The 18,962-nt window shown below is 41.8% G+C and overlaps 1 protein-coding gene across 3 annotated transcripts in view; it reads right to left on the bottom strand.

The window, feature by feature from the left end:
- The window catches only part of LOC113663251 (netrin-G1), a 26,905-nt gene extending 13,387 nt beyond the window's left edge, over positions 1 to 13,518 (bottom strand). The window contains exons 1-3 of one of the 3 annotated variants that reach the window (XM_047806159.1): positions 13,207 to 13,518; positions 9,471 to 10,174; positions 1,000 to 1,643 (exon numbers count right to left, since the gene is read on the bottom strand). In XM_047806159.1, coding sequence (XP_047662115.1) covers positions 1,000 to 1,643; positions 9,471 to 9,716 — 890 coding nt within the window. In that variant the 5' untranslated portion in view covers positions 9,717 to 10,174; positions 13,207 to 13,518. Of the gene's footprint in view, positions 1 to 999; positions 1,644 to 9,470; positions 10,175 to 10,388; positions 10,529 to 13,206 lie in introns of those variants that run through there. The other 2 variants (XM_047806157.1, XM_047806158.1) reach the window with 2 other exon arrangements.
- Between the last annotated feature and the right edge of the window lie 5,444 nt (positions 13,519 to 18,962).

Here is an 18,962-nt window from a genome sequence, read left to right as displayed (position 1 = left end):
GGGCAACACAAATGCAACAGAATATATTACCGGTGTACACAATCAGGTAATGCTTACTCTATACAACATTTCGGCATTAAGCCATTGTCACCTTATGTGGCTCTGCTACAACTCAGTACTCATCACTCAGTACTCACTCAGTACTCATCACTCAGTACGCATCACTCAGTACTCATCACTCAGTACGCATCACTCAGTACTCAGCACTCAGTACTCACTCAGTACTCATCACTCAGTACGCATCACTCAGTACGCATCACTCAGTACTCATCACTCAGTACTCATCACTCAGTACTCACTCAGTACTCATCACTCAGTACTCATCACTCAGTACTCATCACTCAGTACGCATCACTCAGTACTCACTCAGTACTCATCACTCAGTACTCATCACTCAGTACTCATCACTCAGTACTCACTCAGTACTCACTCAGTACTCATCACTCAGTACTCATCACTCAGTACGCATCACTCAGTACGCATCACTCAGTACGCATCACTCAGTACTCATCACTCAGTACTCATCACTCAGTACTCATCACTCAGTACGCATCACTCAGTACTCACTCAGTACTCATCACTCAGTACTCATCACTCAGTACTCATCACTCAGTACTCACTCAGTACTCACTCAGTACTCATCACTCAGTACTCATCACTCAGTACTCATCACTCAGTACTTATCAAAAGTACTCATCACTCAGTACTCATCACTCAGTACTCATCACTCAGTACTCATTGTTGTAATCATCACCACCATCACCTTCATCATCATCATTATCGCCACCTTCATCATCATCATCATCATCGTCATCACCACCACCTTCATCATCATCATCATCATCATCATCATCATCATCATCATCATCACCACCACCTTCATCATCATCATCATGTTCATTATCATCATCAGTTTTTATCATCAGTTTCATCATCATCTTCTTCTTCATCATCAAAATATTAATTTTATAATTAACTAAATGAAAGTTTCCTTCTCACCTTCCCTGTACCTTGATGTCTGAGATGGCGTAGAAGTATCTGGACAGATTTTCCTCGTCCACGGTGGTGGATCCTGTCGCAGGCCGTAAGAGTTTGATGCGTAAATCAGTGAGTGTAAAAAAGTCCCTCAGGTCTTTGGTGGTGTCTAACTGTCCATATAACGACGCCATGTTGTGGAGTCGCGGCCCGGCGAACAGAGCGAAGCGGTCTTTGATCTCAAAGCGCACCGTTTTGTCGTATTTCCAGACGTAACCTCGGGAATAATCTTCTGTGCAGATGATGTCCAGCAGAGTGCTCTGAGACATCTCACGCACTGACCGGGGATCCATGGTGAAGGCATCCAGGCAGTCGGTGGCATAAAACTGGTATGGCTGCCACGTTCTCCCGTAGTCCAGAGACTTCTCCAGAACCATCTGCTCGGGTCGACCCGACTCGAACGTGATCACGATGTCATCCGTCAACTCGATGGTTTTGTCCCATGACAGAATGATGTTTACCTGCAGAGGTTTGGGGTAATTCTTCCACGTGGTCGACTGCCAAAATGTACTCGGGTTTCGACCCTCAACATCGAACATAAGCTCAGGAGGATGAGCGAGTTCCTCTGTAGCGGCGTCACATTCGTTATTGCACATGTACGGGTTCTCCTGCAGAACACAAGACGAGATACAGCGCAGGTTAAAGGTATCACAGGAGTAAGTGTGATGTGAAGGTGACAGAAGCAGTGAGCTTTAGCTACTACAGCAGGTGTTTAAAGCGATTTACGCTGTGAGACGTCACGTGACTGGCCAAAAAACACAAGAAGTGGAGCTGCTTCTGATGCAGTAAACGTTCATTATTGTGTCATCCGAAGCTCTACATCAGTGCTCGACATTCATGCTGAACTCATGTGAGCTTTCTGTAATTATCTGATAACAAGCAGTGATGCATTGTGGGTATTTAAGAGTTTAACCTCATTAAACTCAATTAATTACAACATAATAATTAGCACTAATAAAAAAGAAATAATAATTCATTTTGTTTTACATTTGCTTGCTTTGGTGCTTCTTCATAACTGAGAAAAATAACATGCAGTGAATTTAATCTCATTCATGACCCTCGAAGGGTTTAGATAAATCCATAATGAACTCGTTTCCTCAGTTCCCCCCATCATGAACACAACATTATTACAGCAACATTAAACACTGTGTCGCATTCGTTCAGCTGCAGCGACTCGTCATGGACCTGATTAACGTCTACTCGACTTCACGAGTTTCTGAACAGCTCTGAGTGCTAAAGATTTGTGTACTCACTGTGGTTAGAGTGTGTGTGCGTGTGTGTGTGTGTGTGCGAGTGAGAGTGTGTGTGTGTGTGATTGTGTTTGTGTGTGTGTGTGCGAGTGAGAGTGTGTGTGTGTGTGATTGTGTTTGTGTGTGTGTGTGCGAGTGAGAGTGTGTGTGTGTGTGATTGTGTTTGTGTGTGTGTGTGTGTGTGCGAGTGAGAGTGTGTGTGTGTGTGTGATTGTGTTTGTGTGTGTGTGTGTGCGAGTGAGAGTGTGTGTGTGTGACTGTGTTTGTGTGTGTGTGTGTGTGTGTGTGTGTGTGCGAGTGAGAGTGTGTGTGTGCGTGATTGTGTTTGTGTGTGCGAGTGTGTGTGTGTGTGTGTGTGATTGTGTTTGTGTGTGGGTGAGTGTGTGTGTGTGAGTGTGTGTGCGAGTGTGTGTGTGATTGTGTTTGTGTGTGTGTGCGAGTGAGAGTGTGTGTGTGTGTGTGATTGTGTTTGTGTGTGTGTGAGTGTGTGTGTGTGGGAGTGTGTGTGAGAGTGTGTGTGTTAACGATTATGTGTGTGAGAGTGTGTGTGTGTGTGTGATTGTGTGTGTATGTGCATATGCGTGTGTGTGTGTGTGTTTGAGTGTGTGTGTGAGTGTGTGTGTGTGGGAGTGTGTGTGAGAGTGTGTGTGTTAACAATTATGTGTGTGAGAGTGTGCGTGTGTGTGTGTGTGTGTGATTGTGTGTGTATGTGCATATGCGTGTGTGTGTGTGTTTGAGTGTGAGAGTGTGTGTGTGTGTGTGTGTGTGAGTGTGTGTATGTGTGAGTGTGTGTGTGTGTGTGTGTGTGTGTGTGTGTGTGTGTGTGTGTTATTCACACTGTGATGATAAGTGTGAGGGTCTTTTTCTCTTTAGTGCTTCTTCTGAATCATACCAAACCACACTGAGGTTAATCACAGGATTTATCTGTAATGAGAATATTTTGCCTTTAAACAAACTGTTTGGGGTTTTTTTATTTCCTGATTACTACATTGACTGGCTGATGACTGAGGAGTCAAATATTTAGCAATAATTAAAGCCAGGAAAGAAACAAACAATTAAAATGTTCTGATGACTTTAATGATGATTCACATTTACAAAAGACTTTTTAAATGAATCGTACTTGATTTGTGATTCAGAAATCTTTCTTTATGACTCATTTTACTGATTCGCTCGTTTCAAACTGCTTACTAAAATTCTCCATTTCAACTCACTTGATTGATTCTTATGATTCTGATTAGCTGATTCATTTGTTTTAATCTTCCACTTTATGTAAATAAACACTTTTAATGAATAAGATTCTTTGTGACTCAGTGACTCAGTGACTCGTATGTTATTTTGGTGTCTTTAATGCCACAGCTGTGAACTTTATACAGAATTATATTAAAAATCATGTAATAAATATTACCCTGAGTGTTACTGATGAACTTTCTACAGTAAGTCATGTTTTTTGTGTGTCATCTTTCTTACACACTTTAGAAATGTCAGTATTAAATCCACAGAGTTTCATTCGGCGGTTAAAGGGAAAGGTTTTAAATAAACCGAGTCGTTAGTGACGAATCTGTGCTTAATGTCTGTGTTGTTCGTGTTCACGACAAAGTTTCTCTGGAAAATGAAATCAGTCCAATCTAATAATGAAAAGAAGGTCAAACAAATTCACAACAAGGGGGACGTGTCACAGTAAAGACACTGACGCACTGCACATGCTTTACAGCCAAAACCAGCCAGGTGATGTTTGTCTGAAGGATCATATACAGATTTGCTGACTTTTGTCTGAAGTTGTCTGAAGGTGATGTCAGAGTTTCTATGAGGAAAGTTTCTGTCGTTCAGAGTCGAGTTATGCAGATGATTCCGTGGAGTTTATGATCTCCACATTCACACTTCTGACGTTAGCACGTTTGCGCTGACTAGAGGCCTCTGAGACGGAACTTTTCACCACCTTTAACTGCATTTAAAGACAAACACTTAAACCCAATAAACAACATGAGCGACAGACGATGTGGACCGAAGACGAGTGTTTTCTGTCAGATGTGAAATGATATAACGATTATATTGTTACAATGAACAGTTTACAAATGAGAAGATTTAGCGAGTCTCACATCACTAATACATCACGCACTGTAACGATCACAATCAGCACTGTGAATTAACACGACAGCTTCGGCACTCGCTCAGCAGCAGACAGAACAGCACATGATCCAGCGCAGCCTGATCTCTTTTCTCTGTCACATATAACTATACAGTCTTATAGGAGTCTCTCACCGTATCACTTTCTCCCTCACTGTACAGAACATCCACATTTTAGCTTTATTCCTAAATCCATTCAATTCATTATTTTCCTCGACATTCTACAAACTTTACCCCATAATGACAAGATAAAAGTTTGTTTGAAATCTTTGCAAATTTATTAAAACTACAAAAATCTAATGTACGTAAGTATTCACAGCCTTAAAGGTCCCGATGAGCACAGCGGCCTCCATCATGCATAAACACTCCTCCACCAAAACCCTTCCCAGAGAGGGCGCCCGGCCAAACTGAGCGATCAGGGAGAAGGTCCTTAGTCAGGAAGGTGACCAAGAACAGGATGGTCACTCGGACAGAGCTCCAGCATTTCTCTGTGGAGAGAGAAGAACATTCCAGAAGAACAACCTTCTCTGCAGCACTCCACCAATCAGGCCTGTATGGTAGAGTGGCCAGGGACTCTTAGACCATGAGAAACAAACTTTGGACTGAATAGAAAACGTCATGTGTGGAGGAAACCAGACTAGACCAGACCAATGCCATCCCTACAGTAAAGGATGGTAGTGGCAGCAGCCTGTTGTGGGTGTTGTTCAGCAGCAGGAACTGAGAGTGAACATCTCAGGAGAGAACATGGCTTTACACTAATGCTCCCCATCCAAGCTAATGGAGCTCGAGAGGTCCTTCAAAGAACAATAGGAGAACCTGCACACTAATGGGTGTGTCGAGCTTGTAGCATCATATACAAAAGGCTGTGGTTAATTATGTACATCTGATTGTTTTATTTTATTTTTTTAAACAAACTTTTTCACATTGTCATTATGTTTGTAGAATTTTGAGGAAAATAATTAATTAAATTATTTTGGAATAAGGCTGTAACATGAAATGTGGAAAATGTAAAGTGCTGTGAATGCTTTCTGAATGCACTGTATCACCCTGTATCACCCTGTTGTATCACTCACTGTATCACTCACTGTATCACCCTGTTGTATCACTCACTGTATCACTCACTGTATCACTCACTGTATCACTCACTGTATCACCCTGTTGTATCACTCACTGTATCACTCACTGTATCACTCACTGTATCACTCACTGTATCACCCTGTTGTATCACTCACTGTATCACCCTGTTGTATCACTCACTGTATCACTCACTGTATCACTCACTGTATCACCCTGTATCACCCTGTTGTATCACTCACTGTATCACTCACTGTATCACTCACTGTATCACCCTGTTGTATCACTCACTGTATCACTCACTGTATCACTCACTGTATCACCCTGTTGTATCACTCACTGTATCACTCACTGTATCACTCACTGTATCACTCACTGTATCACCCTGTTGTATCACTCACTGTATCACTCACTGTATCACTCACTGTATCACTCACTGTATCACCCTGTTGTATCACTCACTGTATCACCCTGTTGTATCACTCACTGTATCACTCACTGTATCACTCACTGTATCACCCTGTTGTATCACTCACTGTATCACTCACTGTATCACTCACTGTATCACCCTGTATCACCCTGTTGTATCACTCACTGTATCACTCACTGTATCACTCACTGTATCACCCTGTTGTATCACTCACTGTATCACTCACTGTATCACTCACTGTATCACTCACTGTATCACCCTGTTGTATCACTCACTGTATCACTCACTGTATCACTCACTGTATCACCCTGTATCACCCTGTTGTATCACTCACTGTATCACTCACTGTATCACTCACTGTATCACCCTGTTGTATCACTCACTGTATCACTCACTGTATCACTCACTGTATCACCCTGTATCACCCTGTTGTATCACTCACTGTATCACTCACTGTATCACTCACTGTATCACCCTGTTGTATCACTCACTGTATCAGTCACTGTATCACCCTGTATCACCCTGTTGTATCACTCACTGTATCACCCTGTATCACCCTGTTGTATCACTCACTGTATCACTCACTGTATCACTCACTGTATCACCCTGTTGTATCACTCACTGTATCACCCTGTAGCACCCTGTTGTATCACTCACTGTATCACTCACTGTATCACTCACTGTATCACTCACTGTATCACCCTGTTGTATCACTCACTGTATCACCCTGTAGCACCCTGTAGCACCCTGTTGTATCACTCACTGTATCACTCACTGTATCACTCACTGTATCACTCACTGTATCACCCTGTTGTATCACTCACTGTATCACTCACTGTATCACTCACTGTATCACTCACTGTATCACCCTGTTGTATCACTCACTGTATCACTCACTGTATCACTCACTGTATCACCCTGTTGTATCACTCACTGTATCACCCTGTATAACTCTGTTGTATCACTCTGTATCACTCTGTTGTATCACTCTGTTGTATCACTCTGTTGTATCACTCTGTTGTATCACTCTGTTGTATCACTGTGTTTTTGATCTTTCAAATCTGCAGCTAAAATTAAAATAAAGGTTACCTCTCTCCTGCACTAAACCTCTCACACACACTCCATCTTCTCTCTCTCTCTCTCTCTCTCTCTCTCTCTCTGTGTGTGTGTGTGTGTGTGTGTGTGTGTGTGTGTGTGTGTGTGTGTGTGTGTGTGTGTGTGTGTATTTCAGAGGTGATACATATTGGAAAGTAACACAACAGTAAACCACAGCGATAAACAAAGTAATCACAATGAATACCAAATGAAAAATGTGTTTCTAAATTCTTCTTCTTCTTCTTATTATTATTATTAATTAATTATTTATATTCCATACAGAAAATCTCTACAATCTCTAATTGTAACAAACAGCAGATTTACTATGAGATACACAGACAGACAGACAGACAGACAGACAGACAGACAGACAGACAGACAGACAGACAGATTGATAATCCAGATGGACAAATAATCTTATTACATGCTGAATGATGTATTATTTGATGTATTTTTGTCACTCTGCAGATATAAAAAGCTCAGTTTAAATTGTACAGCAGTGTGAAGAGTGAGAGCAGGAACAACAGCAGGAGTCTGTAACTGAGTGTCACTCACATCTGACTCTTTATTACAATACTTATTCACTCTTTATTTAAACAGACATATAAAATACTCACTATTTATCTTTAATATAACTGATGATGTCATCATGTTGTGTTAAACATGTTAAGGCACATGACACACTGACAGAAGGACAGACAGTCGAAGAGACAGACAGGTAGTTTAAAGGGCAATAAGTTGGATAGATAGATAGATAGATAGATAGATAGATAGATAGATAGATAGATAGATAGATAGATAGATAGATAGATAGATAGATAGATAGATAGATAGATAGATAAAATATTATATAGATGTAAAATATAGATGGTGGAGAAGAGAGAACTTAAGGGTTATGAAGTCCTCCTATGGATAGGGAGAAGGCAGGAAATAAACAGGGAATAGGGAATAGGGAGTAGAGAGTAGGGAATAGGGAGTAGGGAGTAGAGAGTAAGGAGTAGGGAATAGGGAGTAGAGAATAGGGAGTATAGAATAGGGAGTAGGGAATAAAGAGTAGGGAATAGGGAGTAGAGAGTAAGGAGTAGGGAATAGGGAGTATAGAATAGGGAGTAGGGAATAAAGAGTAGGGAATAGGGAGTAGAGAGTAAGGAGTAGGGAATAGGGAGTAGAGAGTAGGGAATAGGGAGTAGAGTGTAGGGAATAGGGAGTAGAGTGTAGGGAATAGGGAGTAGAGTGTAGGGAATAGGGAGTAGGGAATAGGGAGTAGAGAGTAGGGAGTAGGGAATAGGGAGTAGAGTGTAGGGAGTGACCCACAGTGTTCCTAATCCTCACATCTTTATTAATAATAAACATAAGCTGGTAAATATCTGATCTCTACACTAAATATCTGATCTCTACACCAAATATCTGATCTCTACACCAAATATCTGATCTCTACACTAAATATCTGATCTCGACACTAAATATCTGATCTCTACACTAAATATCTGATCTCGACACTAAATATCTGATCTCTACACCAAATATCTGATCTCTACACTAAATATCTGATCTCTACACTAAATATCTGATCTCTACACTAAACATCTGATCTCGACACTAAATATCTGATCTCTACACCAAATATCTGATCTCTACACTAAATATCTGATCTCGACACTAAATATCTGATCTCTACACCAAATATCTGATCTCTACACTAAATATCTGATCTCGACACTAAATATCTGATCTCGACACTAAACATCTGATCTCGACACTAAATATCTGATCTCGACACTAAATATCTGATCTCTACACTAAACATCTGATCTCGACACTAAATATCTGATCTCGACACTAAATATCTGATCTCGACACTAAACATCTGATCTCGACACCAAATATCTGATCTCTACACCAAATATCTGATCTCGACACTAAATATCTGATCTCGACACTAAACATCTGATCTCGACACCAAATATCTGATCTCTACACTAAATATCTGATCTCGACACTAAATATCTGATCTCTACACTAAATATCTGATCTCTACACTAAACATCTGATCTCTACACTAAATATCTGATCTCTACACCAAATATCTGATCTCTACACTAAATATCTGATCTCTACACTAAACATCTGATCTCTACACTAAATATCTGATCTCTACACCAAATATCTGATCTCTACACTAAATATCTGATCTCGACACTAAATATCTGATCTCTACACTAAATATCTGATCTCGACACTAAACATCTGATCTCTACACTAAATATCTGATCTCTACACTAAATATCTGATCTCGACACTAAATATCTGATCTCTACACTAAACATCTGATCTCGACACTAAATATCTGATCTCGACACTAAATATCTGATCTCGACACTAAACATCTGATCTCGACACTAAACATCTGATCTCGACACTACAAAATGAAAGCTGAAAAGAAACAGATAGAGTGCACTAACCAGCGCGCAGTAGATCTCAGGCGGTTCTCCACACGTGATGTTCTCCGGCTCCAGATTCACTTTTACGTATTTGTTCATGTCGGTGGATTCTGGCTGACAGGCCATGTAATGCCACACAAGTCCATTATCTGTGTACAGCTGGGATTTGCAGACATCATAGTGACCCCAGGAGGCTGGAGAGTTCTGAATCGCATGGCTAATACACACCCAACATGCTTGTAGTGCTAATGCTAATGCTAGCTGCATGGCTGCTAAATACTTTACAATGAAACCAATGTAAATTAAACCCAGAATCTACAAGGCTTGGTGATTAGGGCTTTAACTGCAACATGCTAAAGCTTGTGCTGATTACTGAGTGAAAAATGAGTCGGTCGTTAGCGGATTAAAATATTCTGCAGTCATTATATTAGCTGCAGATCAGCAGCTAGCGTGTGCTAGTCATCAGTGTCAAGTCTTTACTTCAGTCAACTTATTTTTTTACTGTCAGTAAGAATGTGATGTGAGTCAAAGGGAAAAAAATAACTCTTGTCCAATATTTGTACTAAATCTGATCAAATGTACTAAAATGCTACATGTCTAAAAAGTTTATACTTTCTCTGTGCTGTTCATCGTCACACAGAGACAACAACTGTGAGACTTTTTAAAACTTTCTCGTGACAGAAGTCGTAGCCTCGTCATTCAGACCTCTCGTTAGGAGTCGTTTTCTGTGAGAGAAAAGGAAAGAGAAAGCGTGTTCACAGAGTAAACAGAATCATTGGAGAGAAAAAAATCCCACAAATAATTTCATAGTCATTTAAATAACATGAAAAAACAGTCAGATTATAAAGGACACATTTAACACCTTTCTCACTATAACACCAGCACGACTGTGTTTGTGTTTAGCTCACACTTCTCTGTATTTGTGTTGTATTTACTTACAGGCATTAAAACCTCTAATTTATTACATGACAGATTAGCAAGTAGCTAGGTCTCCTGTTTCCATCTTCTGCCCCCTGCTGGACATCTGCTGAACTACAAAAATTAACCTTATTCACAGTTCATTATGATTTGGAGTAAACTGTAGAACATTAACAGGTGGTTGTTTTTGTTCACTATGCTTTTGATAAGTAGTAGGCCACAGATACAGAGGCCACACCTCCTTCACTGGGAGTGACAGGTACAGAGGCCACACCTCCTTCACTGGGAGTGACAGGTACAGAGGCCACACCTCCTTCACTGGGAGTGACAGGTACAGAGGCCACACCTCCTTCACTGGGAGTGACAGGTACAGAGGCCACACCTCTTTACCTGAGATTGACACATACAACTTAGATACAGAGATGTGTGTGTGTGTGTGTATTTGTGTGTGTGTGTGTGTGTGTGTGTGTGTGTGTATTTGTATTTGTGTGTGTGTGTGTTTTACCATAAAACATTTTTAAAATTGTCAGTAAGAGTAAGAGAATTTGAGTCAGAAGATAACACACAAAGATCTCTGTAAATGTAAGTGAAGGAGGTGTGGCCTCTGTACCTGTCACGCCCAGTGAAGGAGGTGTGGCCTCTGTACCTGTCACGCCCAGTGAAGGAGGTGTGGCCTCTGTACCTGTCACTCCCAGTGAAGGAGGTGTGGCCTCTGTACCTGTCACTCCCAGTGAAGGAGGTGTGGCCTCTGTACCTGTCACTCCCAGTGAAGGAGGTGTGGCCTTGTACCTTCTTCACTTAGATGTGTGTACACATAGTAATGAGTACACAGAAACACACACAACTCTCTCTCTTTCTCTCTCTCTCTCACACACACACACACACACACACACACACACACACACATCAGCTCTACATGAGAATATCAGGTGTGTGAGTGTTTACGTGAGTGATGATGGCAGCTCAAGCTCCTCTAAAATCCACACAGTTATTTATACTCTTCAGTCTGCTCCTGTCACATTGCATATTTTATAAACCTTAATAACAACATTGGCGCAGTCACTGACTCCTTTTACTCTGACAAATTAAATTACAAAGGAGTGTGTATGTGTATGTGTGTGTCTGTGTGTGTGTCTGTGTCTGTACACACACACACACACACACACACACACACACACACTGACACACACATCTAAAGCAGATGTTCACTTTATTCCTAAAATCTCACATCTCACATTAAACTCCAGCTGCATTCCACATCACGACTCAACACTAAACACTATTAATGAGACAGCAGCATCCAGAGTTTCACCTACAGTCACGATCATATAAATAGAATTATTTATAATGTATAGAATTATATAGAATTGACCATCTGTGCATTAACACCAATGTTTATCTTCAGTTATCTTCAGATAAAGTACAGTGTTTACTGTACATGTCAGGTGTTAATACTAAAGGTGCTGAATGATGAAAACATGCCAGGAGTTTTATTTTCACGGTGTAGGTGTTAAGTCTGTGTTAATCAGGTGTTCTGTGTATTAAACACCTAATGCCTCCCTTCTGCAGGAGAGACAGTAAGTGTTAATGCACAGGTCCTAATCCAGTGTTGCCTGTGTTGATTTCACACTGTCTGTGTTCATTCCAGATGTTACGTCTACTGTCTCAGCCTTTTGTGTGTTCAGTATTAGATAATATTTCCACACTGTCAGTAATTCAGCCTTTTAGGTGTTGATTCTGTGTTAATTCACATCATGCTGATTAAAGCTGATTTATGGGATTATTTCTGATATACAAACAAATTCTATACAAAAACAAATAAAAAAAAGATATTCAGGAAAGCTTGCTGTAGTATTAAACCCTCTGAGAGATGACGATGTGGAACCATCAACAATTCAAAGAACCCTCGAGGAACCTTTTATTCAGAGAGTTTATTCTAATAATCATCAAACACTCAGTGTAATGGGTTCTGTTGGTCTTTTTGTTTATATGTAGTAATATACGGCATCTCTCTGTCTCTCTCTGTCTCTCTCTCTATGTCTCTCTCTGTCACTCTCTCTCTCTCTCTATGTCTCTCTCTCTCTATGTCTCTCTGTGTGTCTCTCTCTGTGTCTCTCTATGTCTCTCTCTGTCACTCTCTCTCTCTCTCTCTCTCTCTATGTCTCTCTGTGTGTCTCTCTCTCTGTGTCTCTCTATGTCTCTCTCTGTTTCTCTCTCTGTCACTCTCTCTCTCTCTCTCTAGTAGTAGCGCTGTGTCTGCTCTCTCGGGCCACACTAGCTGCTCTCGCGATAGCTCTTCGCGCGCTGCGCTCGAGGGCGCGCTGGTGTCTCCGCTCGGAGGTGTGCTCGGTCTCGGTGCGCGCGAGCGCGGGCTCTCTCTGGCACTATCTAGGCGCTCGGGGGGGCGGCGCGGTGGAGCGCCGGGGGCGAGGGAAGAGACGCGCGCGGTGGGGGTGCCGCGCGCGCGGGGGAGCGCTGGGGCGCGAGGCGCGCGGTCGCAGAGGGGGGGGAGCCGCGCGCGCGCGCGCGCGCGCGCGGCGCGAGCGGCGAGAGAGCGAGAGAGCGAGCGAGAGAGCGAGAGGAGGAGAGCGAGCGAGAGAGACAGCGAGAGAGGGAGAAAGACAGGGCGCAAACGAGGGAGAGAGAGGGAGAGAGAGAGGAGAGAGGAGAGATGAGAGGAAGAGGGAAGAAGAAGGTAGAGCGAAAGAAAGAGAGAGAAAGAGCAAGAGAGAGAGTCACACACAGACACACACACACACAGACACACACACACACACACACACACACACACACACACACACACACACACACACACACACACACACACAAACACACTCACCTCCAAAGATCCCGAAGTTTTAATCCATAACTTCAGCCATGAAAACAGGTGAATGTCTGCACTAAACCCACATCGCTTCTGCTTCCACATTCAGAACTCTTTATATATGGATTTTAAAATCAATCTCTCTCTCTCTCTCTCTCTCTCTCTCTCTCTCTCTCTCTCACTCTCTCTCTCTCTCTCTCACACACACATATGCCTGTCTCCTCTGTGTGTAGCTTGAGGAGATGATGGTTCCTCTCAGAGCCTCACTCACATCTGAACATCTCCACATGGACAGAGTGAGAGTACATCAGGAGCACACGTACACTACTGCTGGGTCCTAAAACCCACCTCACTGTGTCCCCAAACACACCAGTAAACACCCTTCTCAACCTCCTCCTAGTCCTGATATTCACAGCTCAGAAGAAACCCAGCAGACTGGAAGTTTGAGATGCAGATCCTCCTCAAACCCAAAACTTTAATTTGTATCAATTTTTACATTATTTTACAGCATGTCTTTAAAATATATTTTTGAATTCATTGAATTTCTAGATTTTTATTTTTAGTTAAACAGGAAAATACGTCACAGTGAAGCTTCAGCACCAGCAATCACATATATTCATGAATTAATTTAACATATTTATTAATTAATTAACCAATGGAATAATAATTATAAGGAATACGAACTGTGACATTAATTATTCTGATCTGTCTCGTCTCGTCTCGTCTGTCACAGCTGTGTTTATTCCCTTCAAAGCTCATCTTCGTCTCCTTTCATCATCTCACTGAGGGTCTGTGGTTATGAGGGAACTGAAGTTCTCTCACAGAGAAATCAAACATCACTGAAAAACAACTCAAACTTCATTTCTCAAACCTCCAAATTCATAACCACTATAGCTCCACCCACTCTGCATACTAATGAGCTCAGCTCCTCCCTGAACACACACTATACTGTAAATACAGAAGTTACAGGAGAACAGACTGGTGGATAATTTCATTCATTCATCTTCTACCGCTTATCTGAACTACCTCGGGTCACGGGGAGCCTGTGCCTATCTCAGGCGTCATCGGGCATCGAGGCAGGATACACCCTGGACGGAGTGCCAACCCATCACAGGGCACACACACACTCTCATTCACACACACACTCACACACTACGGACAATTTTCCAGAGATGCCAATCAACCTACCATGCATGTCTTTGGACCGGGGGAGGAAACCGGAGTACCCGGAGGAAACCCCCGAGGCACGGGGAGAACATGCAAACTCCACACACACAAGGTGAAGGTGGGAATCGAACCCCCGACGCTGTAGGTGTGAGGTGAACGTGTTAACCACTAAGTCACCGTGCTCCCCCTAGATAATTTAATAATTTTTTTTTAAAAAACAATAATTATTTTACGCAGACACACAGACAGAGATACACACAGACATACACAAAGATACACAGTCTTTGTGTGTGTATCTCTGTGTGTTATGTGTATTTGTGTGTGTGTGTCTTTGTGTATGTACATATGTGTATCTGTGTGTGTGTGTGTGTATACGTGTGTGTATGTGCGTGTGTGGATCTGTGTGTATGTCTCTGTGTGTGTGTGTGTGTGTGTGTGTGTGTGTGTGTGTGTATACGTGTGTGTATGTGTGTGTGTGTATATATGTGTGCATGTGTGTGTGTGTGTTTCTGTGTGTGTATCCCTGTGTGTTATGTGTATCTTTGTGTGTGTGTGTGTGTGTGTATATATGTGTGTATGTGTGTGTGTGTTTCTGTGTGTGTATCCCTGTGTGTTATGTGTATCTTTGTGTGTGTGTGTGTGTGTGTGTGTGTGTGTGTGTATATATGTGTGTATGTGTGTGTATCCCTGTGTGTTATGTGTATCTTTGTGTGTGTGTGTGTGTGTGTGTGTGTGTGTGTGTGTGTGTGTGTGTGTATTAAAGATAAAACAGAATTTCTTGTGGTTCTGTGACATGATGAATGATGTATCTGAGATCAGAAATGTCAGGAAAGTTGAATGAAAGCCTTTGGACTGAAGTCTGATAGATTTCACCTCAAACCCCAAGAAAAAAGATTTATACCTTGAGAGGACATGTAGGAAATGTTCAGTCACGAGTGGAGAGAGAGAGAGAGAGAGAGAGAGAGAGAGAGAGAGAGAGGTTTTGAGGTTTAACAATACTTTATTCGCTATTTGCCAGATATATACATTTGTACTTCATAATTTTTCATCACAGGTCATCCCTAGTATATCATTGAAAAATTATTTATAAATAAATTTATTTATAAATAAATAAATAAATAAATAAATAAATAAATAAATAAATAAATAAATAAATCGGCTCCTCCGATTGAACTTGAATAGGGGCCCTCAAACAGAACACACACACACACACACACACACACACACACACACACACACACACACACACACACACACACACACACAAAACACAATGAGACATTCTGTTTACTAATAAAACCCGAAGATAAGATACTCTAAGGTTCTCATTCTTATAACCCTTTTTGTAATGGTTTCTTCTTTTAAGGAAGGCTTGCCTGACTTAAAATTATTTGCTCCTTACTTTCCTGACAAGGGTGTATTTTATTCATGTGTCAGAAACAACATTGTATTTAACATCAGTTATACTCCCATTACTGATCATGGCATGTTAATGTATACCTGTTCTAATGCTGTATGCCCCTTTAAGGTCTGATGTCAGAATGTATACGAAGCTATCGTTTTCTTTTTACTTCCCTAATGAAAGTGCATCTTGTTTTGTGTTTCATTTCTGTTTCTTTGCCTTTATAAGACCACAATATCGTATTAACCTCAGTTACCCTTCGATTATTGATCTGTGTATGTAATGTACCGCTGCCTTCATACCGTCATTACCCTTCATGTTTAGTATCCAAATTACCACAAAATTATCGGTTACTCGTTTTTCAAGCACTGGTGTATTTTATTTGAGCACGAAAGGCGCCATACCGTCTTAATACACCCTGGATCAAACTTTAAAGTCATCTAAAAGTTTGATAGCTAAACCACGCCCACAGACACCTGAAACAAAGGGAGTTTTTCCCTCCAAAATCCTGACTGAAGTATTGGCCATCTCCCCAAAGATGGGTGGAGTTCGCCACCTTTAAATTGTCACAAACACCACTAATCCGTGGTCAGACTTTCGGAACAGCTTGGAGACGACTCCATCTTCCTTCAATGAGGTTCCAGCAAGCTTCACTTCCAAGAACGACAACTGCTCTGATCTTCAGGAGAACTTGGAAGAACGTCTGACCCCACCCTAACTGACCTTCAGAGATTTCTCTGTTGCATCCGGACTCTTGTGCAGTAAGCCAATGCAAGTAACCGTTTCCTCTACCAATCAATTTAGATGCGTAATTTTAAGTATGAACCTTGTATTGTGTCTTAAGGTGAATTTAAGTTTCTGTGACGATTTCCCAGTTAGGGTGTGATTAATTTTTGAGTTTAAGCTTGCCATTCCTTTCCTTCCTTTCTCTAATTTTAATTTCTTTTGTGTTACTTTATTTTCATCTTCCTTTTCCCTATTTCTTTTGTTTGTTTGTGTAGTTAGTTTTATGTTGTGTTTGTCTCCTTCATTAAATGCCATATTTTTGTGCTACAAGTGATTGTCTCTGAGTATCGCTCACAAAATTAAGGTACCTGCAACATCTGGTCTGAACTACATGCTCTATTGAGTTAATTTAATTTAAATTACGGTATACAGTAAAAGGGAAGCGAACCTTTCTTGGCCAGGAAGATACCGCCTTCATAGAATTAATAAAGGTACACGGCCTGTTCGCCGGACAAACAGACCAAATAAGTGTAACGTTAATTCCATTACCGTTAATTTCAACATTTACATTTACATTTACAGCATTTGGCAGACGCCCTTATCCAGAGCGACGTACATAAGTGCTTAAATCTCTAACACTGAATACATTAATGCTGGTTCACTAGGTTACATACTTAAGATACCATGAGTTTAAAACATTTGTTCAAAGTTACAATGAAAAAGTGTCAAAGGTGTTTTTTTTTTTTTTTTTTTTTTTGTTGTTTTTTTTTAAATGCAAAAGATAAGGAAAGAAGTGCTAGTTGAAGTGCTTCCTGAATAAGTAGGTCTTCAACCGCCGCTTGAAAATAGCCAGTGACTCGGCTGTCCGGACCTCTATGGGAAGTTCATTCCACCACCTTGGTGCCAGTACAGAGAAGAGAGTCTTGTAGTATACTTGCCTCTTACCCTGAGAGATTGGTGGAACCAGTCGAGCAGTGCTGGTAGATCGGAGGTTGCGGGGTGCAGTGCGAGGAATGATGAGGGCTTTGAGGTAAGAGGGGGCTGGTCCATTTTTGGCTTTGTAGGCCAGCATCAGTGTTTTGAACCGGATGCGTGCAGCTACCGGAAGCCAGTGGAGGGATCGCAGTAGCGGGGTGGTATGCGAGAACTTTGGCAGGTTGAAAACAAGCCGGGCAGCTGCATTTTGGATCATTTGCAGAGGACGGATTGCGTTCATAGGTAGACCTGCCAGCAGTGCATTGCAGGTAATCCAGTCTAGAATGACAAGAGACTGAACAAGTACCTGGGCAGTCTGTGTGGACAAAAATGGCCGAATCCTTCTAATGTTGTAGAGAAGAAACCGACATGAGCGAGTCACATTTGCAACATGAGAGGAAAAGGACAGTTGATTGTCCATGGTTACCCCAAGGTTGCGAGCTGTGGCTGAAGGGGAGATCAGATCGTTGTGCAAGGATATAGCAAGATCGTGACCTGGGGATGATCACCTGGGATGAACAGCAGTTCAGTTTTGCTAGGATTGAGCTTTAACTGATGAGCAGTCATCCATGATGAAATTTCTGCCAGACATGCTGAGATCCGGTCAGAAGCTGTGGCATCTGAGGGTGGGCAAAGAGAAGATAAGTGTTGTATCATCAGCATAGCAGTGGTAAGAGAACCCATGTGATGAAATAACTTCACCAAGTGAGTTGAGTATACAAGGAGAAAAGAAGAGGACCAAGTACTGAGCCCTGTGGGACGCCAGTGGAGAGTCTGCGTGGAGCAGATGTCACTCCCCTCCATGTTACTTGATATGAGCGTCCTTCCAGGTAGGAGGCAAACCATTCCCAAGCTGATCCGCAAATCCCAAGACTCTTGAGGGAGGATAAGAGAGTCTTGTGGTTGACCGTATCAAACGCTGCTGAAAGGTCAAGGAGGATAAGGACGGATGATAGTTTGGCTGATCTAGCAGTATGTAGCTTCTCAGAGACATCCAAAAGGGCTGTCTCTGTAGAGTGAGCTGCTTTAAAGCCAGGACTGTTTGGGATCTGGAGGTTTGTTCTGTGAGAGATAGACAGACAGTTGATTATAGACAATGCGTTCAAGAATTTTTTGAAAGAAATGAGAGAAGTGATACCGGTCTGTAGTTACTGATGTCTGATGGATCCAGAGCAGGTTTCTTTAGGATGGGAATAACCCTTGCTCTCTTGAAAGTAGTTGGTACCTGACCAGATGCTATGGATCTATTGACGATAGTGGAATGAAGGGCAAGAGGTCTTGTGAGATGGTCTGGAGCATAGTGGTAGGGAGTGGATCCAATGGGCAGGTGGTAGGATTGCAGGACTGGATGAGTTGTAAAATCTCTTCTGCTGCTACAGTTGAAAAATGTGACAACGAAGGTGTAGGGGAATCCATACTCTGAGATGTAAGTGCAGTCGGGGCTGAAGTGAAGGTCCTGCAGATTTCCTCCAATCTTCTCCTGGTAGAAAGAAGCAAAGTC

This window comes from Tachysurus fulvidraco, chromosome 22, assembly GCF_022655615.1.
Source record: "Tachysurus fulvidraco isolate hzauxx_2018 chromosome 22, HZAU_PFXX_2.0, whole genome shotgun sequence".
NCBI lineage: Eukaryota > Metazoa > Chordata > Actinopteri > Siluriformes > Bagridae > Tachysurus > Tachysurus fulvidraco.
This window is presented reverse-complemented; position numbering and strand designations above follow the sequence as displayed.